Raw genomic sequence first — 20164 nt, forward strand, 5'->3', positions numbered from 1 at the left:
ACTTCTTCTACCACTGGGCCTTACTTCCTGCTGCCATCCGACTCTCGGAGCCACTGCCGTGCTTGCACTGCCCCCACAACACCTGTCCTGCGGCTGTATATTAGGACACGATATATGATATGAATATTATTCTGGAGATTAAAATATAGGTTAGGAGCTACTGTAGTAAAGCTGCATGCCAGTTAAACTTAGGATGTATGCATGTACCGATGAGCTATTGTAAGAAGCGTTTGCTACATTTTCCATGCAAACGTTTAAATAAGCATAAGGATAAGTCATCTGTTTTCTCAAACCCTGATCTTTTAAGGAAATTCCATGAAGCAAGGAGACTTCTAAACCAGTGTCTTGCAAACTTTTTCAAACCCCAGCACAATAAACTCGGGGCATTCAGAAAAATTAAGAGGGGACAGATTCAGAACCAATGCTAGGAAGTTCTTCTTCACCCAAAGGGTGGTGGACACCTGGAATGCGCTTCCAGAGGGTGTGATAGGACAGAGTACGCTATTGGGGTTCGAGAAGGGATTGGATGATTTCCTGAAGGGAAAGGGGATCTAAGGGTATAGATAGAGGATTACTATACAGGTCCTGGACCTGATGGGCCGCCGCATGAGCAGACTGCTGGGCGCGATGGACCTCTGGTCTGACCCAGCAGAGGCACTGCTTATGTTCTTATGTTATGGCCACTGCAGGGTCTCTGGGCATGCGTAGACATGAACACAATGACATCACGTGCATGTGTGAAATCATCACGTTGACATCTGCCCATGCACGAAAGCCCTCTAGATGGGACTTTGAGTTTGCTAACACTGAAATGGTTACACCAGGGAGGGGGGAGGGTGTGGAGAGAAAGAGAGGCGCTGGCGAGGAGAGGTGCCAGTGTCGGCCGACTGTCTATAGGACGTGCCTTTTGTGGCACACCCCAAATCTTACCGTGGCACAAAGTATGCAATACACTGTTCTAAACCCTGCCATAGTGTTCATTCCAATATCTGTTTTAGGGTTAAATGTGAACACAATAATAACCATACTGGCCTGGGTCTGTCCGATGGTCCATCTAGTCCAGTATTATGCATCCAACAGTGGTCAATCTAGGTCACAAGTACCTGGCAGAATCCCAAGGAGAAGCAATAGCACATGCTACCAACCCAGGGCAAGCAGTAGCTTGACAAATAGTTGTGACACTAGCAGCATTCTTAAGACATTTCTTTGATTCTATCTGTGCCCTTCTCCTCCACTGCCAATCTCCAGACTCCATCCCTTCTGTCTTGCTGCGCCTTATGCCTGGAACAAACTGCCCAAATCCCTAAGGCGGGCTCCATCTCTGGCAGTGTTCAAGTTAAAAGCTCACCTTTTCGAGACTGCTTTCAACTCCCAACTCCTCTCACCTTGGTTCTGCATCCCCAACCCTATAAGCCATGTCTGTCTGTCCAAGTTAGACTGGAATCTCTTCCGAGCAGGGACCGTCTATGAAATGTCAAAATGTACAGTGCTGTGTACACCTTTCAGCGCTACAGAAATGAGCAATAGTAATAGTACTAGTAGGAATGAAATCCCATGTTTCTCTGTAGGTCTTAGTCATCAGCCCCCCTCTCCCACTTCTCATTATCTATGATACTGAGGTTACAGATATTTTGTGTTATGCTGCTGATAGTAGATGTTTCAGCATTTCCTTGATATTGTCCTGTGCAGGAGATATCTTTCTGTTTATGCACGAGATGTATTTGAATAATTTATAAATATAGATTAATACGATGCCTTTGTTACAGTGAACCTCACTGGCAGTTGGAACATTTTTTTTACATGTTGATATCTTCTATTCTTGCCAACTTTCTGAAGTCTTTGCAGGCATCTGTGCTGGATTAATTTATGACTGTTCTTTGTTGTTTCAGGATTACACGAGGGTTGTGAGCCCAATCATTGATGTCATCAGCTTGGATAATTTTGCATACTTGGCGGCGTCTGCAGATCTGAGGGGAGGTGGGTGTATGACTGGAATCTGCCCTGGTTAGAGAAAGTTGATAGTGAATATTTTAGACACCAAAACAGACACCGACAGGCTTAGAAACAAAGCTAATGATAAAAAGGAGTTGATGGTTTGTTTAAAATTCGCTTATGGGTAAATGCTTCTCTTATTTCCTTGTCTTATGCCTAGAAAAGGAATCACAGCCCAGCCAAAGATTCAGTCAAGTTTTCAGTTTTGGCAGTCAAAAATTTCACGTATCAACCATTTTTGAAGCAATATTTCATGGAAGTCAAAATGAATGCCTAATTTTTTAAAATCAATCAGATCAATATTGAGCTGGCCTGGTCAGTGTTTTTATAACCGCTGACTGCCATGGGCTGATTTAGACCTGGATATTGAATCCAAGGACAAACAGTGACTATCCAGGTCAGCAGCAGTATCTGAAAGCTATTTGGGTATGGCCAATATTAATAGCTAACCGGGCAAAAATAGAACTGCTGTTTATATCACAGCAATCAGAGTTAAAATGCCAATTAAATGCCACTTAATATCCCCTCCTGGCTTACTCAGCATGATTTAATGGGCAAGAGACTCTCCCACTTAGTTAAATTGCTTTGAATATTGAGCCCAATCTTTACGTATCTTTTTCCTTTTCTTACTTTTTTTTTTTTAAATAAAATCTGAATGTTGGTCTGGTTCCAGTCAATCTCAGATTCAGGTCTTGTTCATGCTAGGTGGGGATGCTGAAGAGACAATATTTGCACCCCTGGTCATTGCTCTGGGGTTCCATCTAGGGGCTGTATTCTGAGCCCATGGCTGCAGGGTTCTCAGAAAGAGCCTGGGGCATGGCTCTTGGCCCAGGATCATTGTTGTATTATATTGCAGGGGTGAAAGCAACAATATATATATAAAAAGGAAAATGATTCCCAGATGATTGTAAATCAAAGTTTTCATAGCACCAGGATCCTAGTTTTGGATATACAAAAGAGCAGGAAGAAACTGCTTGAACAAAAGTAAAATAATAAATGTAATAGTGCATGTCATAAATTCTATTTTTTGCCTGGTGGTTTTCTCCTTCGCCTTTTATGGACTTTGGGCCATATTCTATAAATGGTGTCCCAATTGTAGATGGCAGTAGGTGTCCTACCGCTGTCTAACCAGTCAACTGAGACACATATTTTCTATTAAAAAAAAAACCCAACAACCCGAGACAGGCCGCCTACATTGTAGGCTTCTGTCACGGTTGAGGGAGACATATAGGGATGCTTAACCTCTTCCAAGGCTGCGCATGCACAGATACCTTTCCAACGCGGTCCCGAGGGCAAGAACAGATTGAGGGGAGCGAGACTAGGGCGGAATGGGGCATGACTTGGGTGTAATGGAGCGGGGTTGGGTGGGCCTGGGGGCAGGGCTATGGGTCCAGATTTTACCGGAGTAAAATCTGGCAACTCTAGTATGGGCTACATACTACAGTATAAGCCTGGACTTGCCGCATGCTAACGGTTAATTTTGTAGTTTACACAGGCTCACTTAGCATCTCCTCAATAGGAGGCACTAAGGGTCACATTCTATAAACTGTGCCAAATGGCGCCTACCTTATAGGTACCGCTCGATGCGATTGTCAAGCAAAAATATGGCACCATTTCTAGGATTATGCCTAGTGGCTGGCTCTTGGTATGGGCCTAATAGGGTTGACCCGGTCACTGATTCTGGATCAAGCGTCCTGTAATAGAGTTGGCGGAACTGGCTACTAGACAGATACAGAGACTCAAAATGAATAACCATAAACAGTTTTATTCACTCTCTCTTTTGCAAATATTCAAAAATGGCTCATCAGAAGCATTTAAAGGCAACTAAAACAAAAACACAGGATCTTCTCCTTTAGCAAACTTGTGCTGTTATCTTCACAACAGTTCATAACGTAGCATTGTTGAATTTAAACTTTGTTCAAAAACAGAAAAATACTTCTTTCATAAAAAACAGTTCATGGACTTGACCATAACAAATTCTGGCCAGAGCTAGGCCTCCTGCTTCAGCTCTGCCTCCTTACTTCCAAGCTCACTGGAACATACTTCCGCACACAAGCCCTGCTGGCTCACATAACTTTAACCTCATGTTAAAGCACAGCACTGTTTTAAACCAGCTTATGGGATCATTCCGCCCTTTGGTCTGCTATAGATCCCTCCCAAAGATATATATTTTTATCCCATTAGATCTTTACAGCAGTAAGTAACTTCAATTCAGTCAGTTTGCCTATTGCCAGCAGTTCCAAGTTTGCTTACACAGTTCTTCTTATTTGGCTGCTAACAGTCCTTTTCAGTGTAAGTTTCTTAAGCTAAACTAAAAACAGTTTCCTTCACAGATTCCTGGAGCTTAGTTTCTCTCAGCACAAGTTCTGCACACAAAAATTCTGTTTCACTTCAATAGGCAGTATTTTAAAGTACCCAGTGTCCATTTTAGCCATTTCAAAAATGCTTTCCTCATTATCACTGCCTTCAGACCAGCCTCCCTATCTTCCTGCACTTCCATTAGTTCTGCAGGTTCAGAACCAAGGGACCACTGCATTTCCTCATTTGCTGATTATACCTGTGATTCTAGTAAGGTTGGGTTCTGCTGTTTGTAGCTTGTAGCTGAGTTCCCCACTCTGCTTCCTCTGGGTTTAGCTACTGGTCATTTCTGCTGTTCTCCTCTGGTAGGAAAATAACCACTACCCTTCTCTCTTCCCAGACCTACCTGATTGCTATCAGCCTCAGCTGTGGCCCTCTCTCTGATTGGCTGGAGGTTCTGCACAGCTCTGCTCAGGACTGAAACAGTTCTCTGTGTAGCTATAGGTGTCACAGTTTGAGCTTTAGGAATTAACCCTTTCTGTACTGTTTCGCTAGTGAGTTTTAACTGAGCAGTGACAGGGTTACTTTTAGACCTGTTTAATCCTAGGCTGTACAGTGACTCTGGGCATTATTTCCTTCTTGTGCATAGCTTTAGGTATGCTTTTCTGTTGTGGCTGAACAGAAATGTGTGTCAAACCCCTAGTAGGACCCTCTGTAACTGTGTTCTCTGTTAACTTCCCATCACTCATGGAGTGTTCCCTGCCACACTAGGCATCCTAGACATACAGTAGGTGCCGCTCCATTAGGATAGCTTTTCACTCGCCTCACTCAACCTCACCTATTTGCCCATAACCACACCTACTTTTTAACATAAGCGTCGTTAGGAGTGAAAGGGCACTTCCACTTAGGTGTTGCTAGGCACGGAACTCTTACATTGCATACTTAATTTTTTATTTTTTTTTGATTGGCTGAAAACCGGCATGGTCAATTACCACGCTGATTAAGCCAATTAAAAGTTAGGCGCAGATCCCAAACTTAGGCGTCGCTAGGTTACTGCAATCAGGGTGTCTTGCAGCATCTAATGTGGGCATCGTTTATAGAATTCCGCAGTAAGTGCATCCACCATGTTAACTGCAGTCAGGTTTATATGTGCTAGTGCAGTTGCTGGTGCAGAGATTGCCGAGGACATTCTGTGATGCTCCCAATTATTATACAAGCCTTTGCACTTTGCTTGCCTTAACAGCAAAAGTTACATGCTAAGTTCAAAAGTGCAAAAGCACCCACATTCAGTTCTGTCAGCTTTGCAACCATGTCATTCTCAGCACTAATGCTAGTGAGAAGTACAGGCAGGGCAGGATTAACCAAAAGGCCAAGTAGGCACGTGCCTAGGGCCCGAAATGGTCAGGGGGGCCCGATGAAGGAGGGCATCAACATTGTTTTTTCAAACGGTGATGGGCCCCTCCAACATCGATCGGCAACATGGCCCCCTCCCAATCGGCAGCGCAGCCCCCCCCCCATCAACAGAAAGTAAGACAAGCAAGCAACGCGGGTAAGAAAGGCAACGGGAACTGTAATTGTGCAAGCGGTGCTGCTTGCCCAAAGCTTCCCTCTGACGCAGCTTCCTGTTTCCGCCTGGGTGCATGGTGGAGTGGGGCAGGGCAGGGGGACCAGTGTACTTGTGTGCCTAGGGGCCCTCGACGAATTAATCCCACCCTGAGTACAGGAAATGTACCATAGTACAATGGGTAATTCCAGGAGTACTCAATATCTGATATTTAACCCTTCTCTTTCTCTTAGTTCTTCTTTTAATGTGCAGATTTGTCAAGAGACACTTCCTAGTTTTTTGTAGAGGAACTTGAGATTTTGGAGAATGTATCGAATGTTTGACATTGGGAACCTTGCCAGGGCTTAAACTCAAGCTGAAATTTTAATCATGTTTTCATTAACCAGTGACAAGCTTGCAAAAGAAATTGGAACTTATGAAATCCTTATCCAAAGTGTACACTGATATCCTATAATGTTGATTAACATCTTGTAACTTCTGTGGCAAATGAGGCATGGAACAGACTGGACAAGAATACATGTTCCAAAATGTAGTGGCACTAATTGTTCTGAGATGCTGGCAGCAGCCTACAGATGATAGGGAATGAGAGTGAGTTCAGCAGGAGCTCAGTGGTGGGAAATACGAGAGTAAAGAGCCCAGCAAGAATCTGTGATTAGGAGGTAACCTTGGACACCTGCCCTTTGGTAACAATAGAGGTCCTGTGGGCTAGACCTTCAGGGCAGCAAGAGTATGTGATTAGGGAGTGACCTTGGACACTCAGAGCAGCAAGAATTTGTGATTAAGTTTCTAGTTTTCAAATTTTTATTAAAATTTGATTAAATCACTTATCTATTTCCTAAGCGATGTACAAAAATAAAATAGGGTAAAAAATTACAAATTAATTAGCGAACAGCAAAATCACAGAAATGACAAAAAACAAACAACAAGAACCAGATGGAAAGGGGGAGAAATACATTTTGTAATAGGATAGGAGAACAATTAAGGAAAATCCAAAATGGTTGGGGATTAAGAGAATAGATGATAGGAGTTAAAAAGGAGCACCTCCTTTTAGTTATTCTAGATTAAAGGCATCCTTAAATAGATAGCATTTCAATTTGCATTTAAATCAGACCAGCATTTTTTTCTTTTCTTGTAGGGTATTCCACAGCTGGAGTGCTGTTACGGAAAAGATATCAGGGCGTTTTGTACTGATTATCTTAATGGAAGGGATAGATAGTAAATGTTGATCAGTAGATCTAAGTGAGCATAAAGGTATATGTGGAATTATGAGTGACCTTGGACACCTGCCCTTTGGTAACAATAGAGTTCCTGTGTGCTGGAACCTCAGGGCAGCAAGAATATGTTCTTCAGCCATATTATATGGTGGACCAGAAAAAAGCCATCTGGAGTAACATCCAAAGTCTTGATCAGAGTCCGGGTGTTTCCCATTAGACAAGGTCAAATGAGTCATGGGTCTGAGACTGCAGAAACATCATTTGATAAATACGTAAGTCTCTGATACAAGTGGATTTACTACATCTTTTCTACATAATCTCAAATTGTGATCTACTGAGTATTGGCCACCAGCCACAGGATGTTAGTGGGGTTCTGATCATGATTTTCTGGCACATTTCTGAACTGAAAACAAAAAGTGAATTCTCCATCAACTAACCTATTGCTGACTTGTTCAATGTTCACATTCTTATAATTGCAAAAAAAAAAAAAAAATTGTTTAAATATTCAAAGTACGAGGGGCCACTGAAAAGTTCTCAGTTCAACCAAGAAGAGAATGATGTGGAGCTATGAAACTACAAGTATTCCACTATTTTCTTGACACTTTTCGTTTCATTTCATATCATTGAAACGAACAGTAGCAAGAAAAGTTATGTTATGTTAATCAGGTTTTCTGTTCCAACTTTACCTATTCAGTTCAAGGTCAGATTACATTACAAGAGATTGGGTCAGTTACCCTGGAAGTTACAATGGACAGTTTGACATGGGCATTCTATAGAGTTGCTAGTACAGGTGGATGAGTACAGCTATTAATACAGTTAGGTCATAGTTACAAATATATAGATACAAGTACAAGTAGGTCATCGTTGGCTCTTCATTTTGTCTCAGGAGTTGCATCAGACATTTTAGAAATAGGCTTTTACAATTACCATTTCAGTTACTTCAGGGTTGGCTCCCTGTCTTGGTAGAGAAATGCTTTTAAAAGTTTTCTGACCCTGAGATAGTGTCCACAAGATCATAGTGTAAGCGGTAGTTGGTTCCAGCATTTTGCTAATTGATATTGGATGGATAAGGTAATTTGCCAGGTAGACTTTATATTGTTACATGCTGGGAATTTTAAGTGGAAATGATTTCTGGTGGAATATCTGTTGGAAGCACCCTGGAGTAGGATCACCAGCTCTGTTAGGTAGTCAAGGGCATTCCCTCTCAGGATCTTAAAGGCAGTGATGCCTAATTTAAACTTGATCTTTGCAGTTATGGGCAGCCAATGCAGTTTCATACAGTAGGGCTGTAAGTGCTCTGATTTCCATAGTCTGTATATGAGTCTTACTGCTTCATTTATACCTAGTTGTATTTTATTTATTTTAAAAAATTCTATACTGTTTTATATCAAAGTGATTTACAAAATGGTTACATACATAAATGTTAAAACAAATCAGTCACGGTAGCAACATTTTAGAGCAAAGAACAAGGGTTACATTACAGTAGTCTATTTGAGATATGATTGGGGATTGCACTAAAATTCGGAAAGCCTCTGTTTCAAAGTATTTTTTGATGGATCTTAGCTTTCTCATCACAAGGAAAGATTGTTTTATTATTTATTGCACATGACTTTACATGGATAGGTGGTTATTAATTTCTACTCCTAAGATTAAGGATTGTAGTTGTAATGGAAAATCTATATTGACTACTGTAATCCTTGGAATGAAGTCTGGGACATTTGAGGGTTCTAGCCAAAGGAATTTGTTTTTGTTCTTATTTAGTTTGAGGCAGTGGGTTGAGGTCCAGTTTTCTACGATGTGGGCACATTTTTTACAGTGGTGAGAGTATTGACTAATGCAGCCGTTACAGGTAGTATGATCATTATGTTGTCTGCATAGGTTAAATGTTTTATTCATGCAAGATCCAGGTTGGCTCCCGAGGATTACAATAGGAGGATGAACACTGATGGTGAAAGTGAGGATCCATGGGGGGACCCTGCTGGGAGGGTGCCAGCTATCAGAAAGTTCACCATCCTTACATACAGCATAGTGCCAAGTGGTTAGGAAGCCTTGAAACCAGGAGAGGACTGGGCCACTAAATCCAAGATCACTGAAGATCTTGGACATTTGATTGTAGTCTACTAGGTCAAATGTGCTGCTTAGGTCAAATTGGATTATGATTGCACTATGACCCTTGCTTAGTAGTCCTTTGCCATAAGTTACTAGTGTTGTAACCACTTTCTCAGTGCAGTGATTTTTCCTGAATCCTGATTGTAAAGGATAAAGAATATTGAAGTATTGTAAGTAGCATTTGAGTTGTTCTATGACATGTCCTCCCATCATTTTGATGAATAAGGGGATGGAAGATACTGGCCGATAATTGGTCAAGAATATCAAAGGGGCTGGACACAAGATAATTCCTTCTCCTGATTTGGGGAAAAGGCCAGTTTTTAGGTAATGGTTGAGCCATTGAATTATTTTTCCTATGGTTGTTGGGGTGACTGCTTTGATCAGGTAAGGTGGGCAGCTGTTGAGGCTGCCGTATGCTCTGGAATATTTTAGAAGAAGTCATTTTGTGTTTTTGAATGTAATCTCTTCAAAACCATTCCAAAATCTGTTTGCTGGTATTTCTAAAAGTGGTCTAAAGGTTGCAGTGGGTCTAGCTGAATTTGTGGTGGTGGTGGTGGTGGTGGTGGTGGAGGGGGGGGAGTAGCTGGTCTGGTATGGATTGGATCTTTGTTTTAAAATAGCTAGTTCGGAGGCTGTTGGAATAGAGGGGTTGTCGCCACTTGTGATCTTGTTTGTGTTGGTTATGTTGTCTAATATTGAGAAGTTTGTTGATTTTAAGATTAGTGTCTATAAGTTTCATGGCTCCACGTCATTCTTTTCTTGTTTGGACTGAGAACTTTTCGGCAGTCCCTCGGGAAGGAAAAAGTCTTAGAGAATCAAAGAATCTACTTCCATTGCTCACTATCAATCACTGGCTAAAAACCTTTCCTTTTGTAACAGTTTTAAAGCCATTCAATATAAAAATTTCTTATTCACTTCATATACAAAATGCATTTACCAGTAACTTGTTATTATCAGGTTTTCTCCAAAGGTGGCCAATATTTCACAGTCTATAAATTTACCACACCACTTCTTCAGGGATTCACTTGTATCGAGATGAATTTGTCTCTCCAGTGAACTTACAACCTAGAGCAACGAGTTCCTTGGAGAGACAAATTCATCTCAGTACAAGTGAATCCCTGAAGCACTGGTATAGTAAATTTATGGACTACAAAATGCTGGCCACCGTTAGAGAAAACCAGATGAATACAAGTTAAGTGCATTTTGTACATGAAGTGAATAAGAACTTTTTATTCTGAATGACTTAATAAAAAGGAAGATTTTTAGCCAGTGATTGATGGTTTATTACAATTATAAGTGTATGAACATTGATTAAGTCAGCAACAGGTTTATTGGTGAGAGTTCACTTTTTGTTGTTGGTTCAGAAATCTGCCAGAAAATCATGATTCAGAGTGGGTTAGTTGGTGGAAAGTTCATTTTTTGTTTGGGTTTCTTTGCTCCACTTCCTTTAATCTAATTTGTATTTCATTACATCTCTGAGCTCTGATCCTGCAGAATTTCGTAGTCTAAGCAAGGAAGGTCCCGATGTACACAAAGTGCTTCTAAAATCAATATGGGAAAAGGAAGACAATTGTCCAGGATCACCATGCTACCAGGGGCCCTAAACCTGGCCGTAGTTATCTGTCAATTCAGGATTACTTGTGTTACAACTATTGAAAAAGGACCATCATTAGTCAATATCAACCATTACCACAGATGGTTACTTTAATGAATGCATATTTGTCCTCTGGTCCTTATTGTCCCATTAGAAAGCTAGTATGGTGGACTAACATGCATAGTCATCAAAATGGATTCAATTAGTTGGTGAAAGACAACTTTTTGCATATAAGTTTCAAAAATAATTTACACAAATGTTAAAGATGATGAATGTCAGTTGTCTACCATCCTATGCTACCAGGGGAATAATGCATAAGAGACAGGTAGATAAGATACACAATAAAAACAAATAAGAGACTGTGAGTTAAAATGGCAAAGGCCATGATAGGGGAGATCAGAGGCATAATGAGGGTGGGATGCTCCTTCCCCATTCCCCTGCCGCACACATACGCACGCCCTTTTCCTTCCTCCGTACTGCTTTAACTTTGCCGGCATAAGCAGCTTCTCCAACCTGCTGCCCATGCCAGCTTCGGCTCTCCCTCCAATGTCACTTCCTGGTCCCGCAACCAGGAAGTGACTTCATAGGGAGAGCCAAAGCCAGCGGTACTTTGTCTGGGTTTTGAAAACCACTGAGGTCAGGGCCATATCTGGAAGCATCTGTACATGTGCAGATGCTTTCCAGACGTGGCTCAGAAGAGATGGGCTTTGTGAGGGGCTAGTTTGGTGGGGTGGAGCAGGGCAAGGCCGTGGGTGGAATGGGGTGGGGCCAGCTGTCCTCTTTTTTTTTTTTTTTTTTTTTTAAGGACAAAATCTGGCAACCCTACTCATTCCGCATGCATTCACACCGTACCCCTTCCACAAGGGTCACCAATACCACCCTGACAGTCTGGGTGAAGGAGTGGAGTCAACAAAGATCTCTGAGGAATTATGGAAGCAAATTAAAATTGGTGCTCCAGTTATAGATTTGAAAGGATGAACGCTGATAATTTAGGGCATGGTAATATATTTAAATTGATATGGGGTCCATTGACATCTTATGTTACCTCACTATAATAGGTTTTTGATTGTGAGTCAGTTTTTGTTCATTTTGGTGCACATCCAGGGAAGGGTGTGGGGGAGGGGGTTATTTCTGTCATAATTTGATTTTTAAATATTTACACAGGATGGGTGGGAGGACGGAAGGATATGGCTAATAGGGTAAGGTTATTAGGGAAATCTATGTTTCTGTGTTTTATTAAATTATCATTAGGTGGGTGGGGAGGGGGAGGGGGGAGGAATTGGTTGGTTATGTTTATTTGAAAGTTAAATGTGCTTATATTGACTTATTATATATGATATATTTATGTATTGCACTATTGAAGTTTGTAAAATCAATAAAGATTAAAAAAAAAAAAAAAACCCACAGAAAGGGAAACAATTTCTTTTTCCTTCCCAAACATACAAAGAATAGCTCTATGTTTAATGGAGGCTCCAGGAGATTGTAGTTATAATTGTTACTAGTGTTCCCTCATGCAAGTTCCTTCATTCAAAGGGTTTGACTGGAGCCTTCATTTCAAATGGGAACAGATTCCCATAGAGCAGAAGATGTCCAGAACAGACCCAACTATGTCCATAAGGTAACAATCTCTTTTTTTCTTATTCTTATGTTCTTATATTCTTATGAACTGTATGCAGTTTTATAGTACAAGGTATTTAAACTCCCACAGTATCTACCCATGGAGGTTTGAGACTTGGAATCAGAGATTGAGTAATGGGAAGTGCAATGGAGAGCTGAGACTAAGAAAAGGACAGAGGGTGGAGGTTCCATTAAAGGGGTAAGAGAGAGGAGATATAGAGGGTGAGAAATAGAGATAGGAGTGGAGAAAGAGGAATGAAACCAAAGAAGAGGGAGGGGATGAAGAGGTCCAAGACATAGATGAAAAATGTGTTGAGAGACACAAATAAGGGGAAGGAATTTAAACAGATATGATGGGAGGAAGTCAGACAGAGAAACAGAGAGACAATATGAAATGAGTATGTGAGAGAAAGATGCCAAAATGGATGGGAGGGAGAGAGAAGGAGGAGAAATACATGCCAGGAAAGAAAAAAAAAAGGGAAAAGAGAACCAGGAAAAGGAATCAAAAGAAGACAGGTATTATGGGAGAGACTGAGAATAGTATTCGGGAAACAAGGGTAAAAAATCACATGTTTTCAATTTAATTCTCAGAATATTTGACTGCATGTATTAAATTAAGATGCATTGCATGTACAATTGATTTTAAGAATTGTATATGTAATAATTGATTCATGACACTTTCCTACTTTTCTTAGCTTGATCTACTGTCTTTCTTTGCCTTCCTCTTGTCATACCCCAAATAATCTGGTTTCTCTGAAGTAAAAAATGGAAATATGGTCCGCCTAGGGGAACAATTCAAACTGAGGCACGTTTAGTCTGTGCTTATCTTTTCTGAGTAAAATTTAGGGCTCCTTTTACTAAGGTACGCTAGCATTTTTAGCGCATGTAGCGCACGCTATACCACGCGCTATGTGGCTAGAACTAACGCCAGCTCAATGCTGGTGTTAGCGTCTAGCACGTGGGGCAATGTAGCACGTGCTATTCCGCACGTTAATGCTCTAACGCAGCTTCGTAAAAAGAGCCCTTAGTCTAGATAGGGTCTGGGTAGAAGATTGAATCAGGATCCAGGTCATTATATCTGGAATTTTCCGTCATGATCTAAGGCTGCTCGTTCAGCTTCAAAGTTTTATTTTAATATCGTTATTATTCAGTTTTTAAAAATTGCTCATATGTATCCATTAATTGCATCAGCTAGATCAGAAGCAATTGTCAAGCTGAACTCCATTTCTTCTCTTGTAAGTCTTCAGCTTTGGAGAAATCCACACACAAACAGTTGTTGCCTGTGAGGTAGAGAGTTGCATGGGGACAGAAATCCCACCCATCCCTGCCCGTCCCCGTCAGGATCCTCTCCGTCCCCACCCGTCCCCGCCATGATCCTCTCCATCCCCACCCGTCCCCGCCAGGATCCTCTCCATCCCCACCCGTCTCTGCCAGGATCCTCTCCGTCCCCACCCTTCCCCGCCAGGATCCTCTCCGTCCCCACCCGTCTCTGCCAGGATCCTCTCCGTCCCCACCCGTCTCTGCCAGGATCCTCTCCGTCCCCACCCTTCCCCGCCAGGATCCTCTCCGTCCCCACCCGTCTCTGCCAGGATCCTCTCCAGAGCATACAGTGGTACTTGTTATAAATAAGGCATGATATTATGTAGTAATGCAGTAACAATAAATCTATTGTGTCCCGGTTGGGCTCATTGAATATGCTTGTTTATAAAATGTGAGACACCGACTAAGATAGTCTCTGTAGTACTGTGTAGAAGATTAGCCTGCATTCCTTATATAAGTTTTCCTTCTTTAGAGGAATATTTGCTTGTTCATTACCTAATTGCAGAACACCAGTCATCGCTGGAGGCATCTTTGTTATAGACAAGTCATGGTTTAACCATTTGGGAAAATATGACATTCAAATGGATATCTGGGGTGGCGAAAACTTTGGTGAGTTGTGATTCTCTTTTGTTCGTGCGACTTCAGTTTAATTATCCTATAAAGTAAATCATGGCAAATCAAACCACAATCTTACATGTATTAAAGTGCAGTAAAATCTGGGCTTAGCACATTTTAACCCGAGACGTCCTGTGTGCTAAGCCCAGATTTTAAAACACTTTTAGGGCATTTATTTGTATGTCATTAGCTTGCGGTATACACTAAATTAATCTGGGAGTGCTTACTGCCTCCTATCTAAGAGGTGCTGGTGTTCCCATGTTAACCCTATATTATCCAGTTAGCTCACACTAGACATAATGCACTAACTAGGTAATGTGGGAATGCTCACTGTCCAACCATGACATATCCCCTCCCAAACATATTATCAGATACCACATGCCAACAGGCAAAATACCACACAACATTTTAATGTGTTTTGTGGTAGCCTGTTGGCGTGTGCTAACCATTCATTAAGGACTTAATGCCCTTTAATTTATCAACAATATTTGAAGTAGTCAAAATGGAAGCTAATGATGGGGAATGACAAGAAGTGCCTGAGAGCCTGGGAAACTGGACCTCTAAATGGAAGATGAAACTTATCCCTGGATTCTATATATGGAACCAAGATTTCTGCATCCAGTTCATTGCTTAATGAGCTCAATGACATCAATAATTTGGGTTTTCACAACCATTGATGCTACTTGGCACATTAATATTTGCGTGCACATCTGGCTCATGCTATTCTACAGTATAATCCAGTACGCCTAACTCCCAGACCCCCAAATTCTGTTTATAGTGCCATGGGTAGCACATGCAAATTGGTGCGCACAGCTGATTAATTATTGAACAAGACCAATTGGTGTAGATTGGTAATTAATACCTCATAACTGACGCTACTTGGCACTAAGTAAAAGTTATGCGCACAACTTTGCCGGCGCATTCTATAAAGTGCAGTGCGTCAGTTCTAGTGTGTTAATCCCAAAAGGGGGAATGTCCAGGGGAGGAGCATCCATAAAAGTTAAGCACACTGTTATAGAATACGCCCGAACTGTGCACACTTAGGTGCAGGTATTTATGCCTGCTTTTTCTTGGTGTACCTAAATGTTAGTGGCACATACGGCTGCTAAACATGATTCTATGGATGGTATGTACCTTCTATACAATTGCGCTAAGCGCCATTATGATCAGCACCGATTTTTCTAGGCATTATATACAGAATTAGACCCATAATGTGTATCTCAAAAGGGGGTGTGGCCATGGGAGAAGCATGGGTGTGTCAGGGGCATTCCAAAAATTTGCAAGTATAGTTATAGAATACTGGGTAAGTGCACCTAACTTACACCAGGTTTCAGCAAGCATAAGTCTGGTACCCAAATTCCCCCTTTTACAAAACCGCGCTAACGTTTTGAGATGTTACCGCCACAGCCAGTGCTAAAAACCTTGCTACGATTTTGTAAAAGGGGTGGAAAGTTAAACACCAGGGGGTAATTCCATAAATAGTGCATAGGTTAGGTGCTGGTAGGCCCCCTTATTGGTGATGCCTTGAGATGCCTAGCCAAAATCCACGCACAACTTAATTTTTTTTAATTAATTTAATTGGCATGGTAAACTAATTTAAAAAAATGTTTTAAGCGATTAAATTTTTGCATGGAATTCTGTGTGGTGCCTAGCAGCACCTAAGTTGCGATGCCTACTTGGGCCTAACGATGCCTACCTGAAAAGTAGGCATAATTAGGGGCAAAGAATAGGCATGGCATGACTTAGGCATCATTAGTTGTCTGTGGTTGGCGCCAGTTAATTAGGCCAGAAAAACTCTGGCATAATATACCAGCGCCCACCACTAGGATGCCTAGCGACATCTAAGTCTGCTTAAGTGCCACTAGGCATGATTTGGTAAATGGCGCATAGTGATTGATTGACAACTGCGCCAAGCAGCACCTAGGAATTAGGCGCCATTTATAGAATCAGCCTCAAGACCTGTACTTAAGCACTATTCTATAAAGGACATGTGCCCTTTACAGAATAGCATTTAACGCCAATTTTATTCATGCACCTAATCTTGAGCACCATTTATAGAATCCAGTCCTTAATGTGCTGAAGTGCAAAGTGATGCACATAGGACAAAACATCCAAACAATGGATACTCAACACTAGGGGCTCCTTTTACGAAGGCGCGTTAGGGCCTTAACGCGTGGAATAGCACGCGCTAGCCGCTACTGCCTCCTCTTGAGCAGGTGGTAGGAACTAGGAATTATTTGAAATGGAATGGAATAAAGCAGGAAATATATTATTACCTCTGAATTGATCAGTGGTTCAAATGCACCTGTGTGCAGTGCAGTTTGCAACATTTCAGAAAGATATAGCAGACCTAGAAAAGGTTCCGAGGAAGGCAACCAAAATTATTAAGAGGTTGGAATGTCTCCCTTATGAAGAAATACTCAGCAGATTGGAAAAGACCATTGAATGGAGAAGTGATACATTACATTACATTGTACTTGTTCACCGCGTAACCACAAGTTCAACATGGTTTACAAAAGACTATTAACAGTAAACATAATGCGGAAGATGGAATAAGTTAGTTAATCAGATACTTAGAGAAAAGGTAGGTCTTCGGCTGTATTTTAAAATGTTTATAGGAATAGGCTGTGAGCAATAATTCTCAGAATTCTTTGTCATGGGAAGCAGCTTGGAACGCTAGAGTGTGATTAAGACATTTCCTGCTTCTACAACCCTTAACATAAGGAAAATTAAACAAGGGTGGGTTTTTCTACTATAATTATATGAAGCTAAAGAAAATCTGTTGACCAAGTAAATTGAAGCTATTCCATATAGGGCCTTATAACAGAAGCAACCCAACTTGAACTGTACCCAAGCCTCCATGGGCAGTCAATGTAACTCACAGTAATAAGATGTGACGTGGTCATATTTCTTCAGGCCGTAAATCAGCCTGACCGCTGTATTCTGTATTAGTATCAGTCTCGCTAGTTCTTTCTTAGTGATTGTCAAATAGACAATGTTACAATAATCAAAAAGACTTAATAGCAGTGATTGTACTAATGATCGGAAGGCAGCAAATTCAAAATGATTGTTGTAACTTTTACGTACTACTGCATCTATCTGAGTCTTCATACTAAGGTGCTGATCTAAAACAACTCCTAATATTTTAATTGTTGGATGAACTTTATATGAAGTTGTATTTATACTAATGGAGGATTCAGAAAGAATTTTACTAGGAGACGCCACAAAAAACTTTGTTTGGTCAGAATTTAGTTTGAGTTTAAATTGCTGCATCCAAATGGTCATCTGTTTCATTATAGTCTCAATTTTGATTGTAATCTGAGACAGAGCTGAGGTAAAAGGTATGACGATATCGTCAGCGTAACTGAACATTACAGTATCCAAGTTACTTAGAAACAATCCTAACGATGAGAGATAAACATTAAATAATGTAGGTGAAAGAGGAGATCCCTGGGGGACACCACATGGATTTTTCCAAATCGAAGAAAGCGGAGTCTTAAACCTAACTTGATAAAGTCTGGTTTCCAGGAATCCTTTAAACCACAAATAGACATTTCCATGAATACCTAATGCATCCAAACAGATCAACAAATTGGTATGATCTACAAGGTCGAAGGCACGACTGAGATCAAATTGGAGCACCAATGCACTGCCCTTGCTTAATAAGCTTTTTAGGTGGTTCAACAATTCAGCTATTACTGTTTCAGTAGTGGGATCTAAATCCTGATTGTGAAGTGTGAAGTAATGAGTGTTGCTCAAGATGTTTAGTTAGTTTAATATGGATGTTGTTATCCATCTGGGAACAAATGACCTGGCCAACAACTCCACACTTGCAGCACAGAAAGCTTTTCGGGAGCTTGGTGAGGGAGTGAAACCTTTTGTAAAGACTTTAGCTTTTTCTGAAATACTGCCTGCATATGGAAAAGGAGAGCAAAGAATGAAAAACACAGAGGACTTTAATAGATGGCTCAGAGCCTGGTGTCATCAAGAAGGCTTCAGGTACATAGGAGGATGGGGAAATACATGGAAGGACAAGAAGCTATATTGCACTGATGGGCTACATATTACTACAGCAGGAAAAAGAAACCTTGCAGAGAAATTTAGACAATATTTTTCCAGGCATTTAAACTAGAAGGTGGGGGTGGTGTATGTACGAAGGACAATTATAGAGACCACCCCCGGCAAAAGAAAAGATGTGATAGTAGTAAAGGCTGCAACATAAGCAATATCAGCAACTCATTTCTTAGTATTGCAACGGAAAGTGAAACGACACAAAAATCCATACGAAAAAGGAGATTATCGCTGAAAAATAGCTGGAAAGCGATGACCACAAATGCTCGCAGTCTAAGCAACAAAGTTCATGATCTGCAAGCCCTGATATTAGAGGCAGATCTAGATATTGTTGCTATCACAGAGACATGGTTCAGTGAATCACATGGATGGGATGCAAACATACCGGGATATAATCTTTTTAGGAAGGACAGAGATGGTCATAAAGGTGGAGGAGTAGCTCTCTATGTAAAGATCAATATCCAAGCGACCGAAATGCAAGGGACCTGGGGAGAGGAAGAAGCGATATGGATTGCTCTGAAAAGAGAAGATGGAACTTCTATCTACGTGGGTGTAGTCTACAGACCTCCGACTCAATCGCAGCAAATTGATAAGGATCTGATTGTGGATATCCAAAATTTGGAAGGAAAGAGGAGGTTCTGCTGTTGGGAGATTTCAACCTGCCGGATGCGGACTGGAATGTTCCGTCTGCGGAATCGGAAAGAAGTAGGGAGATTGTGGATGCCTTTCAAGAGGCTCTGCTCAGACAAATGGTGACGGAACCCACAAGGGAAAAAGCGATATTGGATCTGGTCCTCACAAATGGAGAGAGTATCTCTAATGTTCGAGTGGGTGCTCACCTGGGTAGTAGCGATCATCAAACGGTTTGGTTTGATATAACGGCTAAAGTGGAGAGCGGCCGCACGATACTTAAAGTCCTAGATTTCAAACGTACGGACTTTAATGCAATGGGAAAGTACCTGAAGAAAGAGCTGTTAGGATGGGAGGACATAAGAGAAGTGGAAAGACAGTGGTCTAAGCTGAAAGGAGCGATAAAAATGGCTACGGACCTTTATGTGAAGAAAATCAATAAAAACAAAAGAAAAAGGAAGCCGATATGGTTCTCCAACCTAGTGGCTGAGAAAATAAAGGCGAAAGAGTTGGCGTTCATGAAATATAAAAAAAACCCAAGAAGAGGAGAGCAGAAAGGACTACAGGGTGAAACTGAAAGAAGCCAAGAGAGAGATACGTTTGGCGAAGGCACAGGCGGAAGAACAAATGGCTAAAAATGTAAAAAAGGGAGATAAAAATTTTTTCAGATATATTAGTGAAAGGAGGAAGATAAAAAATGGAATTGCTAGGCTAAAAGATGCTGGGAACAAATATGTGGAGAGTGATGAGGAGAAAGCAAATGTGCTAAACAAATACTTCTGTTCTGTGTTCACAGAAGAAAATCCTGGAGAAGGACCAAGATTGTCCGGCAAAGTTACACGAGAAAATGGAGTAGATTCTGCGCCGTTCACGGAGGAGGGTGTTTATGAGCAACTTGAAAAACTGAAGGTGGACAAAGCGATGGGACCAGACGGGATCCATCCCAGGATACTAAGGGAACTCAGAGAGGTTCTGGCGAGTCCTATTAAAGACTTGTTCAACAAATCTCTGGAGACGGGAGTGATTCCTGGGGATTGGAGGAGAGCGGATGTGGTCCCTATTCATAAAAGTGGTCACAGGGATGAAGCAGGAAACTACAGGCCGGTGAGCCTCACTTCAGTTGTTGGAAAAATAATGGAA

At 41.3% G+C, this 20164-nt stretch overlaps 1 protein-coding gene across 1 annotated transcript in view; it reads left to right on the forward strand.

Annotated features, from left to right (window-relative positions):
* GALNT16 (polypeptide N-acetylgalactosaminyltransferase 16) overlaps window positions 1–20164 on the forward strand; it is a 316815-nt gene that overhangs the window by 224299 nt on the left and 72352 nt on the right. The window contains exons 7-9 of the mRNA XM_033950875.1: window positions 1890–1977; window positions 12305–12389; window positions 14214–14317. Of these exons, the coding sequence (XP_033806766.1) occupies window positions 1890–1977; window positions 12305–12389; window positions 14214–14317 (277 nt within the window). The remainder of the gene's footprint in view (window positions 1–1889; window positions 1978–12304; window positions 12390–14213; window positions 14318–20164) is intronic.

Source organism: Geotrypetes seraphini, chromosome 7 (assembly GCF_902459505.1).
Source record: "Geotrypetes seraphini chromosome 7, aGeoSer1.1, whole genome shotgun sequence".
Classification (NCBI taxonomy): Eukaryota; Metazoa; Chordata; class Amphibia; order Gymnophiona; family Dermophiidae; genus Geotrypetes; species Geotrypetes seraphini.